This window comes from Propithecus coquereli, unplaced genomic scaffold (assembly GCF_000956105.1).
Source record: "Propithecus coquereli isolate 6110/MARCELLA unplaced genomic scaffold, Pcoq_1.0 Scaffold135, whole genome shotgun sequence".
In the NCBI taxonomy this organism is placed as follows: domain Eukaryota; kingdom Metazoa; phylum Chordata; class Mammalia; order Primates; family Indriidae; genus Propithecus; species Propithecus coquereli.
The window spans coordinates 3,306,294-3,327,145 of record NW_012137747.1 but is presented as its reverse complement, the minus strand read 5'-3'; the positions used below and the strand labels follow the sequence as shown (position 1 = coordinate 3,327,145).

General features: G+C 40.0%; 1 protein-coding gene across 1 annotated transcript in view; it reads left to right on the top strand.

Moving 5' to 3' along the window:
* Positions 1 to 20,852, top strand: part of LIX1 (Lix1 homolog (chicken)) — a 56,709-nt gene that overhangs the window by 14,125 nt on the left and 21,732 nt on the right. The window contains 1 exon segment of the mRNA XM_012638812.1: positions 3,406 to 3,569. Within this exon segment, the coding sequence (XP_012494266.1) occupies positions 3,406 to 3,569 (164 nt within the window).

Sequence of the window (20,852 nt, the reverse complement as noted above, 5' to 3'; positions counted from 1 at the left end):
GAGAGATGAGAGATTCTAGAAGAAATTGATCAGCTGTGTCAAATGCAGTTAAGAGGTCAAGTAAATAAGGACTAAACACGAGGAATTGGTGATATTTGTCAGAGTAGTATCAGTAGAATAATGTAGAGAGAAGCCAGATTACGGTGGGTTAAAAATGAATGGAAGATAAGGAAGCAGAGAGAGTCAATGTAGAATATTCTTTCTAGCAACTTGGCTATAATGAGAAAATTTTAATAACTAGTAGTCAGAAATAGCCCCAAGATTGAGTGTTTCATTTAATTCATTCCTTCATTTATTCATTCATTTGTTGTCCTCAGCACATTTATGGCTGCTGGGAAGGAGTGAGTAAAGAGGAAACATTTAAAAATAGGTCAAGGGAGTGACGAAGAGAACAATGCCCAGGAGAAGCAGCATGAATGCATTTGAGACTGTAGGAAATAAGGTGGAGCTGGGCACTTGTGCAGATGAGTTCCTAGATGTAGGGATGGATATCACACACTTAGTAGCTCAAATTTATCATGTAACATGGAAGACAGGATCATTGGCTGGGCACTAAACGTGGAATTGCACCTAGAGATAAACTGTATAATGAGGCCTATCCTCAAACTTGGGTGGTTTTCTTCAGCAGTTCCTGACCCTCTGCTCATATTTCCTTTGAGATTGTCCTCAAACCTGTTGATGCTACCTCAAAAAAATAAAAGCGCATGTGCTTCACAAATAGAGCATCCTCTGATACACCAATCTTTGGAATTCCAAACAGCAAGCTGGCCTTCTTCCCTCTGCACTCCATTCATCTGGTTTTCCAGTCGACGAGAGGAGATAGAGACAGAAAGATGGATGGTGTGTGTGCATGTATATATGTTGCACTCTTTAGGGGTGATGACATCTCTAGGCCCATGAAAGAAATCTCCCAAGTTTTAAGAATGAAAAATTTGAAAATTGCTGCTTCTATTCATACCGAAATATTACTTGGTGCCTTTTTTCTTCAAACTTTTGAATCCAAATAGCTTTATGTGCCAAAATTCTTATGTTCATTTTGCCTAGATAATCCTGAGTCCTCAACGTCCACTCCAGCTCTCAGTTGGAAGTTATTCAATATTTAACTAACTTAATATAGGAGGCTAATGGTCTTTGGTGACGAAGAGGGCAACAGGCCACTGGCTTTAATTTCAGGCTTCCATCTTGAGGACATCTCTGCTGAATTCTGAAGGTCAACTGCAAGTAGAGACACAAATCAGCCAGCTCATAAATCCTCGAGGTGAAAAGAAGAGGAGGATGGGGGGCAGAAAAACAGTTTAGAAAATGAAAGTTATAATTCTATTTTGAATTACATCCACTGGTAGAAAATATTATTTCAAATATTTTTGGATGAGTTAAAAAATCTCTGTAATAACCAATTCTCAACTAGGCTACTTCAATATGTATTTTATTAATTCAAGTATCCCGTCTGCTAGTCTTACATTTTCCCAACTTCTTTCCGAAAATATTTCTTAAATACTGAACACTACAGTTTTTTCAGTCTACACAGGCATCCAATTCCTTAAGGGTCCCCAGAATTTACCTGAAATACACACCACGAAGTTGATCAGTGACCTAGAGAGGAGGTACAGGAGCCCAGTGCTCTAGTAAACAGCTTAGAAAGTGGTTGTGCAATGGTTTTGTCTCCAGGTCAAACTCTGTAATACTCCTGACTCCCTGAAAAATACCAATGTCCAGTATTTTGAAGCACATCCAAGAAGGTATTCAGGATAATGGCAAAGGGCATAGTTACCATGTTACCCAAAGAATGTTTGAAAGAACAAAAACTATTTAATCTAGAATTTGAGGAAACATGAGAGTTGGCTGTATTAATATACTTTCTTATGCAAGTGAGAGATGCCAGTTCAAAATGGCTTAAGGAAAAAGCAGATGTGTTGGTTTAGATAATTCAAAGTCCAGTCAAGGATCCTGGATTAGGACATAGCTGGAACCAGGAGCTCAAACTATGTCATCAGTACTTTGTCTTTCTTTCTCCATCTCTTGGTTCAACCCTTCTCTGTGTTGACTTTCTTCTCAGCCAGCTTTTCTTCTTGCTCGCACAGTGCCATGCTTACCTCTTACCCTTGTAGAAACTCTACTGAGAAAGGGATACTTCCAAAATTTTCAACAAAAGTCCTGGACTCAATGCCTCTAAATGGCTTGGCTTTGGCCAAATCCCCACCTGCAGCCCTGGAGACTAGATGAGTCTCCAAGAAAAAAAACCTTTGTGCTATTCTCACAAGAAAGGGAGTGAATGCCAGGCAGGCAAAGCAACAGATATCCTGCACTGCCTTCAAGTATGAGGTGGGCACTCATGTGGATAAGGAGATACACTTCTGTGAGGCTGCAGAAAGGAGAAGTAGACCCTCTCTGCATGAAACTTACCTGAAAGCAGATTTCATCTCACTCCAAAAAAGGACCTTGACACAGAACCATTAGCAGTTGAAGTAGGCTGCCTCAGTATGTGGCAAGTACCAGGTCTTTCCACGTGATCAGGTACAGGCCAGATGGGCAGCCGTCAGGCGTGCTGGCAAGGAATTCCTGCATTAGGCAGAGCTTTACCTACATGACCTATAAGGTCACTTTTGACTCTACAATTCTATTATCCTTGTTAATTTCCACAATTTAATTTGCAGTACAGGATAAACAAACCAACCTAATTTGATCTGGAACTTCTGCAGGCTATCGTAGGTCATTTAATCCAAAACACATGGCTCTAGCCATTACTCTGTTTTCTGAAGTCATCTAACAGACCTTGTCCCTAACAAGGTCTCCATGTTATTAGTTTCACTCATGGCTTTTTCCAGCCTCCTGCTTGTTCCACAATTGCCTTTCATTTTCCTTTAGACGGGGGTGGCAGGAGCATGAAAGAGTTTTCTTCTTTCTGACTTTCTCCTCTTAAATCTTTAGTAAGTGAGTCCCTATTAAAACTACACTGCTTACATCTCTACCTCTCAATTTGGCTTTTACTTTGCAGGTTTGAGAGTCTATGAGAAACAGAGGGAGGGCCATAGATAACCACAGCTCCTGACTATCAAGGCAAACATTCAAAGTAGGAAGAATGAGGTCTTTAAATTTTATATTAAAAATTAATTTATAAAGTAAATTTAAACATCACAACGTTGTTAGAATTAGGGTACCAAAACCACTTGAGTCTTACTCATTATGAAATATACACATTTGCATTAAAATTGTATATTTTAACATACTTTAAATATATTTAAATAAAGATCATTCTTTCATGGCTGAAAGCACACCCACCATACACATACTCTCCTCTGCTTAAACTGGAACTGCTGTGTTACAGAATCTAGCTCACAAATAAAATTTTGTTTTTGCCAGGACATGTCCATCTTAATAACTGATGGCATTTCTTGTCTTTTTCAGTGAACGTTGTGTCGATGTTACAGGAATTTTGGGAGAGCAAGCAGCAGCAGAAGGCTGCGTTCCCAAGTGAAGGTGTGGTGGTCTATGAGTCGCTGCCGGCACCGGGGCCTCCCTTTGTGAGTTACGTGACCCTCCCAGGGGGGAGCTGTTTTGGCAACTTTCAGGTAAGAAGCTGCCATCAATTTCTCAGTGAAAATTCATTGTATTAAAATAAAGTAAACCCTTTTGTAAAATGGTTACATTGTAAGTTTCCTTGGATATGGTGAACAAAGTTGTGCCATGTCCTATTATACATACTGGATAATTAGTCAGATGTCCCAATTGCTTTAAATGGGAATGATTTATATTAGGATATTCCCTGATATTTCTTTACGGAAAATGAATTTTATAGCACATTGTTTTACTTGCCAGATAGCTGCTTTCCTTTCCCTCAGAATATTCTGGAATAAGATGTAAGGAACAAGGGAATGGTGGCAAAGCTTTTTTATCAAGATCCTTCCATCAGGTCCCTTCTATCAGTAGAAAGTCTCTGCTGTCATGAATTTTATAATCAAATATTAATCAATCTACTACACACCAAAGCATGAATCAACAGAAAAGGATCGAGAATCACAGACTGGTTTCAAGCACCTGTATTAAGCCGAAATTCTGCCTCTGACTACCTGTATACCCTTGGGAAACTTATTTAACTTTTTAATCTCCCCAACTTTGAGATGTGGAATACTATCCATGATGTTGGTTAGAAGCCATATAAATTATATATGCAATGTGTTTAACATGGCATCTGGTACTCCAAGTAGGTATTCCAAGTATTGTTTTTGTAATTATCGTAAAGACTCTTCGAGTTGGTTAAATCCTTATGTTTATGATAGGGTATAAAAGATGGTGCATTTCTAATTGTACCTACTCATAAAAAAACGTTTGCCTATGCATCTGGTTCTCCAGTATATATAACAAATACTCATTGAGCAACTAGGAAATACAAAGCACTGGGCCAAGTACTGAGGTTATGGTTCATACCCTGAGGAAATCAATGCACAAAAAAAGTTACAGTAATTACATAGGGTTATATTTGAGGGTCAATGAAAGCAAAGGGACAGGAACTTCTAAATTTGCCAATCCCTTTTAGAAGAACCCCTTTAATACAGCAAATTATCTCTCAATTTCCAATATTTCACAAAGATGTTTTATTTATTGCTATGGACATTGTGAAACTCTTAAGCAATCCAGTTTCTATCTCAGCTTTGACAACTAAGAAGCCCAGAGGCAAATTTTCAGTGTATCTCTTTATAGCTTAAGGCCACAGAAATTAATGACATATAATTTTTAACACTCACCTCATACCTGAAATTATTTATATGTCTACCTTTACTCTCTGCCTTTGAACTTACTGCCTCATTCATTTATTTTATCCTGTTACTCAGTGTATCTGTTTTACATTGTCTCAAATCCTCTGTGGAGTGAGAGAAGGGTATAATTTAATAAACAGACCCACAAACGTGTGCTGCCTAGGGGAAGTCAAAGATGGGTTCACGGGGAATTTAAATGTGAACTGAGACATGCAGTAGAGGGTGTCTCAGCCTGTTGGAAAAGGAAGATGATATTCTCTACATAGGGAACCACAGCATTTCAGAATTAGGGGAACATAAGGGTCAGTGTATGTGGCAAGGAACAATGGGAGAAGACATTTAGGCAGTCACATCAAAACATAAGAGATCTTCATGCCTTGCAGGTTTTATTCTATATAAAAGCAGAAATCCTCAAGGATTCTGAGCAGAAGAGTGATATATTCAAATATGCTTCAGAAAGATTACTCTGGCAGCAGCATGGAGATGCTTTGTATCTAAATGATGCTAAAGACTGAGAGGCTGGTAGGAAGTGAGCAATGAGTGCCCGTGGAGATGAGCTGCACACACAGCACATTTAGGAGGTAAAGGTGACAGGATTCCATTAGGCTGGGAGTTTAGATGATAGCTCAGTTCTGGCTTTGGCCACTGGGTAGGAATACAGGAGGACGGAATACAAGAAGAGGAGGAGCAGGTCTGTGGAAGGGAAGAACAGAGTCAGTGTGAAGCGCCTTGAAGCCCCCAGGCAGAGAAGGCAATTGGCAAAAAAAGTGTAGGACCTGAAGCTCAAGAGAGTCATGGGTTGAATTTGTACATTTCTGAGCTGAAGCCATGGACACAGGTAGCACTGCCAAGTGAGAATGTGTGGTGTGAGAAGAAGATCCAAGTGTGATCTTAGGAAGATTTTTTTCTTTCTGTTTTTTGGGTGGGGATCGGGGAGAATAAAAGGAAAAAGATTTCTCTAAAAAGCCTGAGGATTGGCCAGAAAGAGCCAAAGAACCAGAAGAAAGAATTTATGGAAACCAAGGGATATGACATCTTGAGGCCGAGGATGCGGTGAGCAGGGTCAGCCTTAGAACAGAGGTCCGGGGGGATGTGCCCACTGACTGTGACGAATGTGAGACCCTGAATAAGCTCACAGAAGTAATGGCCATGGCGAGAATAGGATACAAGTCAGATTACAGGTTAGAGAGTAAGTAAGCAGTGTCCTTCAATAAAGATTTAGAGGGCTACTTCCTACTCTTGTGGTCAGCACTGCTTATCAAAATAGGACCACTTTGCCTACTGTGCAGTGGTGAGTTGGAGAGAAAGCATGTTCTGGTCAAGTTGTCATCAGTAGCTTCCAGACATCTAAGCCCTAATTAAAGCTAATAAGGACAACTAAGACTGAGCCACAATATTCAAACAGTTCTCAAATAGCCTGCAAAGATGAATCAACAAGATGAACTGCTCTTAGAATGTAGAATATAAAAAACCTCAAGATTGGATGAAGATGGGTTAGACTTAGCACATTCCTTGAACTATTTGCTAATTTAAAATGCCTTAAAATGTCAAAGATGTGTTAAAACAAGTAAATGCACAATAGTGCTAGGCAACAACGAAGGGTGCCATTGGAAGAGATGAGCTTTGAGACAATTATAGGAGATGAAAGTGGAATCAAATTATTAGATGCGAAAACACCACAATCTAAACATTTATAGAAATAATGTATTAATACTATGAAAGTAAAGAACTAGAAAAACTCCAGGACCAGATGAACAAATGCAAAGAGCAGGAGGCAGTCCTTGGGTCATTTTAAGGCTAATTAAAGCACTGCTTTCAAAACTTTTGACCCATCCGGCCAGTGAGGTATTGCCTTCCCCAACCCTGAGCAATAGATTTAGACCCATGATGGATGAAAGTGAATTGACTGAAGAGCATGTTTGAATGTGGGTCTAGAAGCCTCAGAGCAGGGCTTGGTGTAACCCCAGACACCAATGACAAGGGTGAGAGTCAAGGAAGAGGGAAGAAAGGCAGCCACTGAGGAAAAGGTTCCCAATCCATGTGTGCCTGCGGGTCCATTTATAGAGCATTCTAAGGTGAGGTCTGACAGTCAGCATACCCCGCGCACTCATGCAGAGCACCAATCAGCCCTCCCATTCAGGGGAGACCCCGAGGGAAACAGACCTACTCAAGCATGGAGGAAGGTTTTGCCAGCCACCTAAACTGGTATACTTCTTTGTCCAGGAATGTCAATGAAATCACCAAACATTTGAGGAAAACCAAATGCATAAAACAGCAAGGCAAGCAAACAAAATAGCAAAATAATTCAAGCAGCACAGAATATTAGAGTATTACAGTGGATATCCTCAGAAAACTTTGAGAGAATATTTATCCCTAAAACGACTATGAAAGGGGAGCAAACAGGGAACAAGACAGTTAAATATGATTGCCAAATGAGAACAATAAAATAAAAAATAAAAGAGGAGCAAATAGATGAGTAGACATAGCCAAATTGGTAAAGGATAACAATTAACAAAGTAAATCTTCTAGAATTTAGAGCAAGAAGACAAAGAGATGGAAGAAGACAATGTACGAGAATTGGGGACAAATCCACGAAGTAAACACCAATCTAGTAAGAGTTCTACAGAGAGACAAAGGAAATCGAGGGGAGGAAAAAATAACAAAAGCAATTTTCTTTGAGTTAAGGAAAAGCCCAAGTTTTCAGATGGAAATGGCCTACCATTTCCCAGGCAGGGTCATGACAGAAGAATCACAGAGCTCTGTGGCTATATAGGACTTAGGAACAACATTCTGCTTAAAAGGTAGACCAAGGGACTTCTTTTGATACCAAGTTTGTACATTAATCTGTTTTTAAAATTAGGGGAACTTCTGAGGAGCTAATGAAATTGGACAAAAACTGGCAAATTTGGTTAACAAAACCAAAACAGTTCCTTTGAAAAGATAAGACAAATCTCTGGCATTTCTGATTAAGAAAGAAACTAAGACATACGCCACACTAAGCATGAGAGAGGGGTTGCACTCAGGAGTGTAATATGAGAATGCTACATAAATCATTATATTAAAAACTTAGATGAAAATTAGATGATACGGACTACTTTCTGGGAACTCTGTATGATATTTGCAATTCTTCCATAAGTATAAAAGTATTTTAAAATAAAAAGTAAAAGAAAGACGGGACTTCAGTGGCTCCCTATTACCTTCTTATTAAAGTCTGAATTTCTTACTCTGGCAATAAAGACTCTACAACTGGCCCAACTTTCTCTCCCAGCTTCATCTCCTGGATTCCCTCTTCTGACACTTGATGGCTGGACCTATTCTTCATGCACACCTTGACCTCTCCCAGCCACTCCTATACTTTCACACTGTGATCTACTTAGGAAGTGCTATTGCCACCTTCCCTTCCTGGCTAAACCCTGCCCATCTTCCAGGACTCCACACAAACATCACGTTTGCCATGAATTTTCTCTGAATCTCCCTACTAGAAATCTCTACCTCCTCTGACTTCCCAGAGCCATTCTCTCTGTTTCTCTACTAGTGCTCGATGTTTTCCACCTTATGCTAAAGTCACTTGGGTGCATGTTCTGTCTCTGCAATAAAATATAAGTTCCTCAGGGACAGGGTCTGTATTCTTATGTCCCCATGACTCCAAGCACTGTGTTTTGCATATAGTTAAGTGGCTAATAAATTTTGTTAAGTGAATAGCCAAATGAATGAATAACAAATCCCAAGAATAAATGAAGTTAATGTTTGTCCATTCTTGTACATAATAAATAGTCAGCTAAGATATTTTACCTAACTTTACAAGGTGGTGGATGGGGAAGAAAAAGTCAGTAGCATTAAAATCAGCTGATATGATTTTGTCCGTATCTGTGGTTAAAGTTTTAAAAGTGGATGGATTTGAAAGTAATGATTAAAAAGACCTTCTGATTCTCTCTGGATTTAATTTATGGGTGATAACTTTCCTCCATCCAACCATAAATAACCAAGATTTGGCTGTATTCACACCCAGGTATGCATTATGTTTGTTCATACATAATAAATATAGTCATTATAATCTATCTAGAGTGTAATGAATTTGATAGATCAATGAATGGATCCAGAGGATACGAGTCTAAGAAGTTCTAGTGTTCTTGTTTTTGTTTTGCTACCTTGAGAATTATGAATTTTCCTATCATCTCATAAATTTTCACCCCAAATGATAGCACTTCCCTTAAGTAGTAGATTCAACATCCTCCTTGTGGTCTTAAGAAAAATAGAAAACAAAATGAAAAACTGAACTTCAGCAGGGAGGGCTCTTGGTGATTTCTCTGATCATTTCAGGGTCCCCTTTTCCTTATGTTTAAATCATCATATTTTAAGGTTCTCAGGAGAATTGTTAACATCGTTGCTTAAAAAGATCCAGAGTTTCCTGAATCAAATATGTTTTGAAAATGTGTTTGGGTGGTTGACTGCCAAATCTGGCCCCAAACCCATTTGGCCCTCCAAAATACAGTTTGAGAAAGGAAAACTGGGGGAGGGGAGGAGAAAATTTCTCCTAATGGAATGTACTTGCACTTTTCTTTGTCAGTTCAGAAACAATCTTAAATGCTATTTTCACCATATAACATTTCATTGTGTTTTTGCTAGCAGTTGGCCTGTGAGAGCCTACATGCTCATTCCTGCAGTGCCTTTCGCATAATCAAATGTCACCCCTGTGCATTGCAAATCATTTCACAATGGATTATTAATGCCAAGACCATGTGCTGAAACATGGAGAAACCATTATGCCAGCAGTAGCCTTCTTACTGAGCCATGGACGTCACCTCCAATGGTGCCAAGTAATTGAAAATACTTGAAGTGGAGTATGGGACTGGATTGTGGGACTAATCCCTCTGGTTTCAGGCAGTTTCATGAAAGCTGTAAGAGATTATGCTCATTCATTCTTTAGGAACGTGGTATTCAGACTGAACTTGGGTTTTCTGATTAATCAAAGGAAAGAAGTCCAGTCAAAGGCTCTGATGGACACAAACCACTAGTTTTTATGCAAAGAAACCTCCCTCTGAAGTAAATGGGAGGATTGTGTCTATGAAGACTAATTAAAGAATTTTCAGTGAGTCTTTACACCACAACCCACAAAAAACAAAGAGCAAAAGAGAAAGAGAGAGAGAGAGAGAGAGCAGCCATAACTATGCATTTAGACCATGTCTTCATAAACTCCTACAGTATAGAAAAAGAGAAACGAAAATATGATTTTATTTCTGAATTTCTAAACAATAAGTAAAATACTCTATTGATACAAAATTATTTTTTTTTAGAAAGTTATATTAAAACACATTTGTACTTATTGGGTCTTTTCTTAAAGAAATCATCTTCTCATATTACAGGCATCAAGTAGAAATTCATACATTTTGGACATATTTTCTTTATGCCATTTTTGTCTAGGCAGATAATCCTTCCCTAGCCACATATCACGACCACGAAAACTTGCAGTAATTTTCATTTTTTACAATAAGAGCAATGCAAAGGCCATCAGATCAATGTCTGGCTCCCCTCCTGATGACCTCAGAAGGCAAGCCACTCATTGTTTCAGCAGCTGTTTTTGTTTCCAAATCTGAGAAGGAAACGTGAGTATTTTATCTTATTTTATATTTTGATTTAAAAGGTTTGTGATTGAAGTTTTGTTTTCAAGCCAGTGACGTGGTCTTCCATAGACGCTCTGTTGGAGGAAGTTGGATTAATGAATTTCATACTTATTTTGAGTAAAAAGCAGCAGTTTCCTTGAGTGCAGTCCTACGGCATGTGATTATTTATGTACATGAATTATGATTGAATAAAAACATGCCTCCTGGTGAAAACATTCATGTGACAACTCGATCTATTTGAAGTGTCAGACACATTCATTGGGGTATCATACTTTTGCACGTAACTATTTTGTTGTCATTGTCAAAATGGCTTCACACAAAATAAATACAGGTGTTAAACACTGGGATCTGATACTCAGGCTAGTTGAATAATGCCAGGTACCACATGAAGTTGAGACATTAAATATTTTCATAGGCAAAGTGTTGACTGACTTTTTTTTCATCTGTAATCAATGTTTGATGTTGCCTAACAGGGCCACATAGTAGGCAGGCGTGAGGTAGAACATTCGAAGCAGATAAGCTCCTCGCAAAGCTCTGTCTCTAAAAGGCAATGAATTCATTTAATGGCCTTTGATTTTTTTTTTTTTTTTGAGACAGAGTCTCACTCTTTTGCCCGGGCTAGAGTGCTGTGGCGTCAGCCTAGCTCACAGCAACCTCAAACTCCTGGGCTCAAGCGATCCTTCTGCCTCAGCCTCCCAAGTAGCTGGGACTACAGGCATGCACCACCACGCCCAGCTAATTTTTTCTATAAATTTTTAGCTGTCCAATTAATTTCTTTCTAATTTTTAGTAGAGACGGGGTCTCACTCTTGCTCAGGCTGGTCTCGAACTCCTGAGCTCAAACAATCCGCCCGCCTCGGCCTCCCAGAGTGCTAGGATTACAGGCGTGAGCCACCGCGCCCAGCCTGGCCTTTGATTTTTATGCCACTCTGGTTTTCAAACCAAAGCCATTGCCTATGAGCATACCTAGAAAAACTATTTTTCCAAGAACATACTGCCTAAAAGAAGGGTAGGAATGTTTAATTTTGTCTTGCTTTAGTTACTTAAGGCAGTAAACACACTTCACCTGTATTATCAGACATAAAAACACATGTTTTATACTTTCAAGCATTGAAAGAGTCTTTTTAAAGTCCAGGGAATTAAAAGTACATTTAAATCACAAGAAATTGAATTTATAAAATTAAGTTTTTCCCAGGAGAGAATGACTAAGAGAAAATTTGATTAATTCATACACTTGACTAAATGGAATTGTAATGCTCTTTTTGCTGAGTATTAAATAGGGCCCGGCCTTAACATTCCATACCCCAAATAGAGATTTAGTTCCTGCCATAAAATTGAGACTATTGCTCAGCACTAATGCTGTTTCGATGCCAAGTATTTCTCTTTGAAATTATGCTTGACCTCTTCTCTGCCCCTGGAGTTGTATACCTTGACTCAGATGCACTACACACTATGAAATTTAGCTTAACTTTTAAAGGAGGTATTTCCTGGTGGAAATCTCCATAGGAAAGCATCCTGTTTTGTACCTAATGAGACCCAAAGATAGAAAAGTTAGTTATAACCCCTTCCCGTTCAAAAGTCAGCTAATTATTAGACTTTGATGACTTGCCCGTACAATTGAGAGCACATATTGTTTTGAGATTCTTTACTTATTCCCCAGCCTCCTTCCCTACATTTAATTGGTTTCTTCTCTTATTAAGCAAAGTGAGTAGAGATGCTTGACCTCCAAAGAGAACAGTAGAGTGTAGTGAAAGGAATGCTTAGGAAAGGCCCCATGGTAAATAAAGACTTCATAGTATCTCTACGGGAGTCTCCCAGTTCCTAGTTCATAAACTTTAGAAAGATGCTCACTGTCTCGGTGACTTGCTGAGTGAGGAAGAAACTCTGATTCCATTTCTCCCTAACCCCCCTCCCATCCCTCTCATGCAATCAGAGCCGAGTCCTTTTACATCAAAGCAACTGTAAAAAAAATAAACCAAAATCTTGAGCCCTGATCAATTCATCTTGTCTTCACCTTAACTTGAAAAAAGTAAAAAAAGAAAAGGAAAAAGAAAAAAACCTCAAGCAGCAAAGCACAACATGGGTTTGTAATAGTTACCAGGGACCTTGGTCTAGGTATGTGTGTAAAATAGCATTTGTAGCAGAGGTAAACGAGGAGGAGGCCAGGTGGTTTATATTATAAAAATAACATTCTGACCCACCATGTGCATGAAACATTTCTTTCAGTTGACAGGAACTGGTGAGTTTTCTCTGAAAATTGGACTCCCAGACCAGCCCCCTCCCCCACACCTAACTAAGACCCCCATTCCCAGCACACACAGAGCTCTAAATTGTTCCCAATGTATTTGCAGCCAGCCTGACCTATGGAGAGACACGACATTAACTTAGGTGACTGAGTTGCAACGGTTGCCCCTTTTCACATCACCATCTGGAAGGGAAAAAAATGCTAATATATCCACAATTAGATAAATCGGAACACATGCAAATGTTCATGCATCAGCCAGGGCAGTCAAGTCTTAAAGAACTGAAAGGGAGACCATTAGCAGCGGGGCCTGGTTTGTGGCATTCTTTATGCTGAAGGCTCGCTGTCAGGATGAAACCAAGGTGTTGGTGACACTGACCAGAGCTGGCAAGGCAGTACGGACAAACTCTGCAAGTCACTTGCTGAGACTCCAAGTCGCTAAAGCAAAGCATTCCCAACCACCTGAATGACAGACTTAACAGCCTAAAGGATTTGGGCGAGAATTCTCACCTCTCACAGAGTCAGTTTATTTGGTTTTGCCACCTGCAGAGTCCCAGCTTGACAGAACCCCTTGGGTACAATGTGCTATTGAGCGAATGCCACCTAAATAACACTGACCTGCCCTTGACCCCAGGGAGAATGGCATCTTCAGCTTTGAGTCTGTTCACATGTAGATAGAATCTGTCACATTTGCTATTACATACTATTCTTATTCGAAAATTTTGCTCCTTATAAACCATGTTTCAACTCCTTGGGTACCATTGGTAGATACTGAATAAAAATGTGCCTAACTTGATCTAATACATTTTAGATCTGCAGACCTTGTTTTCCTTGATGTCTTTAAAACACATGTATGAATAATACTAGAAAGTCTGTTGTTTAAAATGGAGAGAACTTACTTGTATAGATGTCTTTCCACATGCTTTCCTAAAGAAACCACTTTAGTTGGAATACAGGTGCAATAAAACCTTGGGATTTTGGAGTAGAAACAACTACTCAACACATGTACCCTGCCTATTTTCTAATACAAAGCATGGAAAAAATTGTTAATCAAACGAGGCCTACCAGGAAAGTTACTGTTTAGAGTCTAAATTGTGTCAGCTTGGCTAGAAGGTGTTTCTATAAACAGTAACACACCTATAAAATAGTTTTAAAGTATTTCATAAATAGTTAACAACAAAACTAATTTCTCGTTAGGTATTTCTATGTACATGTACACGACTACCAAAATTTTATTTCAATTAATTTAAGAACTTCTGTTTATCCTAAACAATTGACCAGCCACTATTTTATTGCAGGACAGCCTATTGGCCCATAATTAATCTTGGTTAAATCTCAACATTGCATAGTGTGACACCTTATAAAATTATCATGGAAGAAGTAAAAACTGCTGAGCGGGAAAGTAAAATTGAGACCTCACTTAGTTAATCAGCAGTGCTTGTGTACTTCCTAAGGGCTTAATTTTTGAAGAACTATCAGAAAGAATTGTTTTTAAACCTGAATACTGCTTTCCTTGACTCATAGGTAGAAGCAATTTCTTTACCGAGAAAGTAGCATTTTTGATGTCGGCAGAAGTGAATTTACTATGAAGCCAATGAAGTTTCTGCACAGGCTCCTTGAAAGGCACAATGCCAACTTTTTGTTATTTATAATTCCATAGTGCTTTTCTTAAACAAGGTCCCCCAAATTGTGTAAGCTTCAGGCCCCACAAAACCTAGTTCTGCCCCCGTTAGTTAAAAATGAGACACAGCAAAGACAGAGGTTCAAGCAGCATTCCTCTAAGAATAGTCCTAGGTCCCTCTGCTTCAGAATCACCTGGAAAGCTTATTAAAATGCAGATCCCCTGCTCTGATCCACCTGAAGAAATTCTAATTCAGTAGGTCCGGTTGGGGCCCAGGAATACACATGTTTAACAAGTTCCTGGATGATTGTGCTATGAAAACTGACGTTTTTGAGCTGTTGGTCCAGACTCCTGGCCTACTCGGCTTGGCAGTAATCTTCATAGTATACCCTGTGGGCTTCCTGGTGCCTTCTTGGTCATCTAAACTCCAAAATAAAATACAAGGCCAGAATCAGCTGGTCTTGGAGGGAATTTCTTATTTAGTAAAGCTGGGGAAGTTTAATTTAAATTACTTTTACTCTTAAAGAGTTACCAATTCTTTTTTTTTTTTTTTTTTTGAGACAGAGTCTTGCTCTGTTGCCCGGGCTAGAGTGCTGTGGCGTCAGCCTAGCTCACAGCAACCTCTAACTCCTAGGCTCAAGCTATCCTCCTGCCTCAGCCTGCTGAGTAGCTGGGACTACAGGCATGCGCCACCATGCCTGGCTAATTTTTTCTATATATATATATACATATATATATATTTTTAGTTGTCCAGATCATTTGTTTCTATTTTTTAGTAGAGACGGGGTCTCACTGTTGTTCAGGCTGGTCTCAAACTCCTGACCTTGAGCGATCCACCCGCCTCAGCCTCCCAGAGTGCTAGGATTACCGGCATGAGCCTCCGCACCCGGCCCAAAGAGTTACGAATTCTTAAAATTTGTTGAGCAATCTAATGTGGTAGAATTGCCAAATCTCTTGGGACCATACTTAATCAAGAGGGTACTTCTGGCCAGAAAGAGATGCTTCCGACAGGAGACAACATTTGATCTCTGGTCTATTCACAGCTGGCCTTTGTATGTCCTTTTTCCTTCCCCCTAGAGTCTAGGAAAGCATCAAAAGGAGAAAAATAAGAGGGAGAAGGATATTAAGATAATTATCAGAACATTCCCCTTTTCAATGAACACAGCTTAATTCCAAGTATACTGCATCCTCGTTGGCCTTTTCTTCTAAATGAAGTCAAGTTTGTCATGCAGAGATGGAAGGAGACACTCTTGGAGTCCAAATAACCCATGGAATATCAAAGTTGAAACTTTGTATAAAATGCAATACTGATTTAGGGAATGTTACATGACCTTAGCCAAATTATACATCCTCTCTATTCCAAAATGGGTGACCATTTCTATGAAGAGCAAAATAGCAAAGTGGTTAAAAATCAGGACTCTTAAGTCAGACAGACCAGGGGTAAATCTTATTTACTGTTTAAGTGGTGTGATCTTGGGATACATAATCTCTTTAAGCCTGTTTCCCCACCTGCAAAATAAGGATAACAAACCCAACCTCATAGGATTGTGGTAATAACACAACGTAATAATAAACATAAAACGCTTAGCACAGTTGAAGCTGATAGTGTCAGCAATGAGGATTACTGTCGTGGAGCTCTCCCTCAAAGGTGTGCTGAGAGACTTCCTAATTACCTGCAGTGAGCAGAGCCTTCGCATTACCTACTGCTGCATCACAAACTGCCTCAAAGCTTACAAACACGTATCGTCTCACACCGTTGCTGAGGATCAGGGTTCTGGAAGCAGCTAGTTGGGTGGTTCTGGCTCAGAGTATACCAGGAGGAGGTTGGTTTTGTCAAGCTGTCAGCTGGAGCTGCAGTCATCAGAAGGCTTGATTGGGTCTGAAGGATCAGCTTCCGATCTCACTCAGATGGCTGTTGGGAGAAGGCTTTAGCTCCCCGCCACACGTGCCTTTCCACAGGGCTCATGACATGGTAGCTGACTTTTCCCCACACAAGTGATCTAAGAGAGAAGGCAAGTGGGACCACGATGGAAGCCACAGTGTCTTTTAAACCTCATATGGGAAGTGATACAACATCATTTCTGTCATATTCTAGTGGTTACCTCCCCAACCCTGGTGCAGCGTGGAGGGGACCACAGGAGGGTGTGAATGCCGGGAGGCAGGGATCACCGGGACTTCTTACGGGCTGGCTACCACCGCCTTTAAGTAGCTTTGCTGAGCAATGCCCAGGCACTCTTTTTTTTTTTTTTTTTTTTTGCTTTAATTTTAGATTAGAGCCAGGAGGCTTTGAAATGATTATAGTGGTGTATAATCTACCAGCAAATGAAAGGCATCTGAACATCAAGATAAATGTCTGAGCAGGGTCTGCTGGCCACTTGGAAAGCATGTGGCTCCACAAGCCTAAGAAATGCACAGCTGACTTTGGTAAAATCTGGACTATTAAATATTCCAGCTCTGCACTTTCACAGAGTGCAAAGGACAAAAGTTGTCTCTCTATATTAACAAGTAAGAATGGTGAGCGGAAAAGACATGGTTTACAAATCTATATTTATGATTGGGGTCTGGCTAAAAAACAGCAAGAATAAACCGAACAACCCGGGAAGTCTAACTCTAGCAGGAAGTTGCTTTGAAATAACATCATACTTCACTAGCTCCACAACTGATATCTTTGACGACTGGTTTGGACACATCAATAAAATGTTCTGTCACTTACCATATTTTATTTTCTTACAATGTTTCCCACTGTTTGATGGTAACTTTAACAGTGCCTGTGCTTACAGCAACATCCGCATTCTGATTTAGATACACCAAGTACGTTGCTGTTTGGCTAAATTTCTTACCCAAGTACAGGCTCTTAGGGGTTGAGAGGTCCCATTAAAAGAAACATATGCAGCCCTTACTGGCTCGGACTTGCAGTTCCAGAATTTAGAAGAAAGTGGCTGGTTAACATTATAGACATTTTGAAGTATTTGTCTTTCAGAAACATAAAGGACGATAGCAAGAAAAGCCCTTTGATGGCTCAGAATTTATTTTATTTTATGTACTTATTAATTGGTACACTTTCTCCCCATTTTAAGCAAAGATTCTGTACATTGAAACAATAAAATAAGTAAAGACATGTGTCTGCTCTAAAATCTCGATATTGGTGAAGTCTCCGTAGTCCTTTTTCATGCTTTCTGGGTAAAGGCTCTTTCTGCTCTCTCAGCTCAGCTGCACTTTGATCTCCCAAGCAGTGCTGTTTGGTTGTAAATGTATGTGGCGCTTTTGATCTAGTACTTAGCTGGTCTTTTTAAAAATAGATAGTTTCTTTTATCTAAGTAGTGTTTACTAGGTCTCTCTTTCTATGAAAGATGGTTTGAATTCCTATTATTTAGATAGAAGTTGTTTTTGAAGAATGCCGGATCTGAATCTAATTCTCTAAATTCTAAAACGCCAACAGCTCTATTTTAGATTTCATGAAGCCAAATTCCTATTAAAATGAGCTGCTCCTACAGATGTCAGGTAATACTTGCAAAAATTTTGTTTGCTTTTTAATGGGGAACTGATTTTCCAAAGAATAATAAACATATCCTACACTCAGGCAAAAACGACCATCTCAGAGTCTCTGAATGTAATGGCCAATTATCCTTCTGAAAGTTAGGTATTGATATATCTTTATATTACTGAATTGTACATACCATACAGGGTATATTGAAATGGGACTTTAAAAAAAAATAAGTATATATCTTTCATTCTTTTCTTTAAGAGGATTTCTTGAACATTATATCCGGTGCTTTAGTAGCTTATTTTTGAGTTTCCTGGGCCGCACTGCTGTTTCTTGGACAGTGGTCCTCCCAGCCGAGACTTGGGAGTGGTTAGGGAAAGCTTCCTGGAAGAGGTGGCACTCAAGCTTCAGTGAAGGACTGCAGACTCAACATCTTGTACATTTTCAGCCAACCCCATAACACAAAGCCAATCTATCTGTTCAAACTCTCTCTTGTTTAATATAGATGACCTAAAACTTGGAGGAGCTCTCAACCTTAAATGGCCTTGCTGACTAAAGCTACCCCAAAGCCTTCTTGCTTGCCATTCAACACCAGGGAGAAAAATCCCAAATACTTTCCACATACATGTTAAAACTTTAGCTCCATTCTTCATTTAAAGGGTATGTGGGAAATCACTCTTTGTTGTAAGTTAAAATAGCTCCCCCTGCCCTTTATTGTTCTGTTTCGTTAGACTCCTGGCAGATGTTTTTTGAATTCTCCTCAGTGCTATGTTCTTGCCATTTCAGAAGTCTTGCAATCACTGCATCCACGCGCTAGCCATGTGCGTGCATCTCTGAGCGCTGACCCTGGCCTAGGCACTGTGGAGGATTCTCCTGCAGTGTACACGGGCCCCTCCTAGGCCTGGAGGTAGGGAGAGGGGATGGGGAAGGAGTGATCCCCAGTCAAGTACATGATCAATACGTAATCACTACTGTTCTAGAAGGTTTGGGGGGAAATCACAGGGGACCTGGGACCTGCCCTCAAGGGACTCAAACTGAATTTGTGGAGACGGGGAGGAGAGGCAGGCCTCTGGCAGACAGGAGCGCGTGAGTTTGGAGTGTTCCTGGGGCGGTGCAGAGATGACCAACATAGGGCAGATGGGTAAAAGTGGGCATGTGCTGAAAGCAAACTAAGGGATTTGGCTTTTCCTTTTTGTGGTGCGGAGCCCTGGTGGCTGTGAAACTGCAAAGCGAAGCATGATCTCTGGTATCCTCCCTCTTCTTTCCCATCAGTCACCAAGCACTGCTGATCCTGGGAATCGTGTATTTTAGGCAGCGGGAGCCTTGGAGCTCAGAGAGCCTGGCCTTCCTATTTATCCAATGAGAAAACTGGCCCCAAAGTCCACGCGGCCCAGGTCTCGCAACCACTGAGTAGCAAAACCAGTGGTGCCCGGCCACCCCACTGACCAGACCTGGGCCTGAGCTTCTCTTTCTGGGATTTATTTCCCCCTAGGAGTCCTGGACCCTAGACGGTTAGCCCTGGGTCCAAAGACACCTGCAGGAAAGAGACCATCCCATCCCAGGTCCTCCAAAAGGTGCAGGCTCCAGAGAACTGCAGTCCACTTCTCACAGGGCTCCCTCCCTCTATCTGGATCCCCAGGATCCACGCCATGCTGGAACTTGAAGAACAGCAATTCGTAGCTGTTACGAAAAGAGACAGGACAGAAAAGAATCAGGAAACTTTGAGCAGTCCTGTGTGAACCATGGAAAGCCAGGCTAGGAGGATGGAAAGCAATAGAGACATAAACCAATGGAACAGAATGGAAAACCCAGACATAAAACCATCCACATACAGCCAACTGATCTTTGACAAAGCAAACAATATACACTGCGGAAAAGAATCCCTATTGAATAAATGGTGCTGGGACAACTGGATAGCCACATGTAGAAGAATGAAACAGGATCTCTCTCTCTCTCTCTCACCACTCACAAAAATTAATTCAAGATGAATAAAAGACTTAAATGTAAGACATAAAACCATAAGAACTCTAGAAGAAAATGTTGAGAAAACTCTTTTAGATATCAGCCTAGGCAAGGAATTTATGGAGAAGACCTCAGTGGCACTCATAGCAACAATGAAAATAAATGAATGTGACTTGATTAAATTAAAAAGCTTCTGCACAGCCAAGGAAATAATCAACAGAGCAGACAGACAACCTACAGAATGTGAGAAAATATTTACATGCTACACATCCAATAAAGGGCTAATAACCAGAATCTACAAAGAATTCAAGCAAATCAGCAAGTAAAAATCAAACAAGCCCATTAAAAAATGGGCAAAACACATGAACAGAAGCTTTTCAAAAGAAGATAGACAAATCGCCAATAAGCATATGAAAAAAATGCACATTACTAATTATCAGGGAAATGCAAATTAAAACCACAATGAGATATCCCCTTACCCCAATTAGAATGGCTTTGATTAAAAAGTCCAAAAACAATAGATGCTGGCGTAGATTCAGAGAGAAAGGAACACTTATACACAGTTGGTGGGACTGCAAATTAGTACAACCTCTATGGAAAACAGTATGGAGATTCCTCAAAGAACTGAAAGACCTACCATTTGATCCAGCAATCCCACTACTGGGTATCTACCCAAAGGAAAAGAAGTCTTTATGTCAAAAAGACACCTGTACTTGAATGTTTATTGCAGCACAAGTCACAATTGCAAAGATGTGGAATCAACCCAAATGCCCATCAATTCATGAGTGAATTAACTACGTGTGGTATATGTATACCATGCAATACTACTTAGCCATAAAGAAGAATAACTTATGCCTTTTGCGACAATATGGATGGAAGTGGAGACCATTCTCCTAAGTGAAGTACCTAAAGAATGGAAAAACAAACACCACATGTACTCACTATGAAATGGAACTAACTGATGAGCACATATGTGCATAGAGGGAAGTATAACTCAATGGAAACCAACCAGGTAGGAGGAGGGTGGAGGGGATGGGTGAAAAGCTACCTAACGGGTACAATGAACACTATCTGGGTGATGGGCACACTTAGAACCATGACTCAAGCATTACAAAAATGATCCTCATAACCAAAAATATGTGTATTCCTGTAATACTTTGAAATAAAAA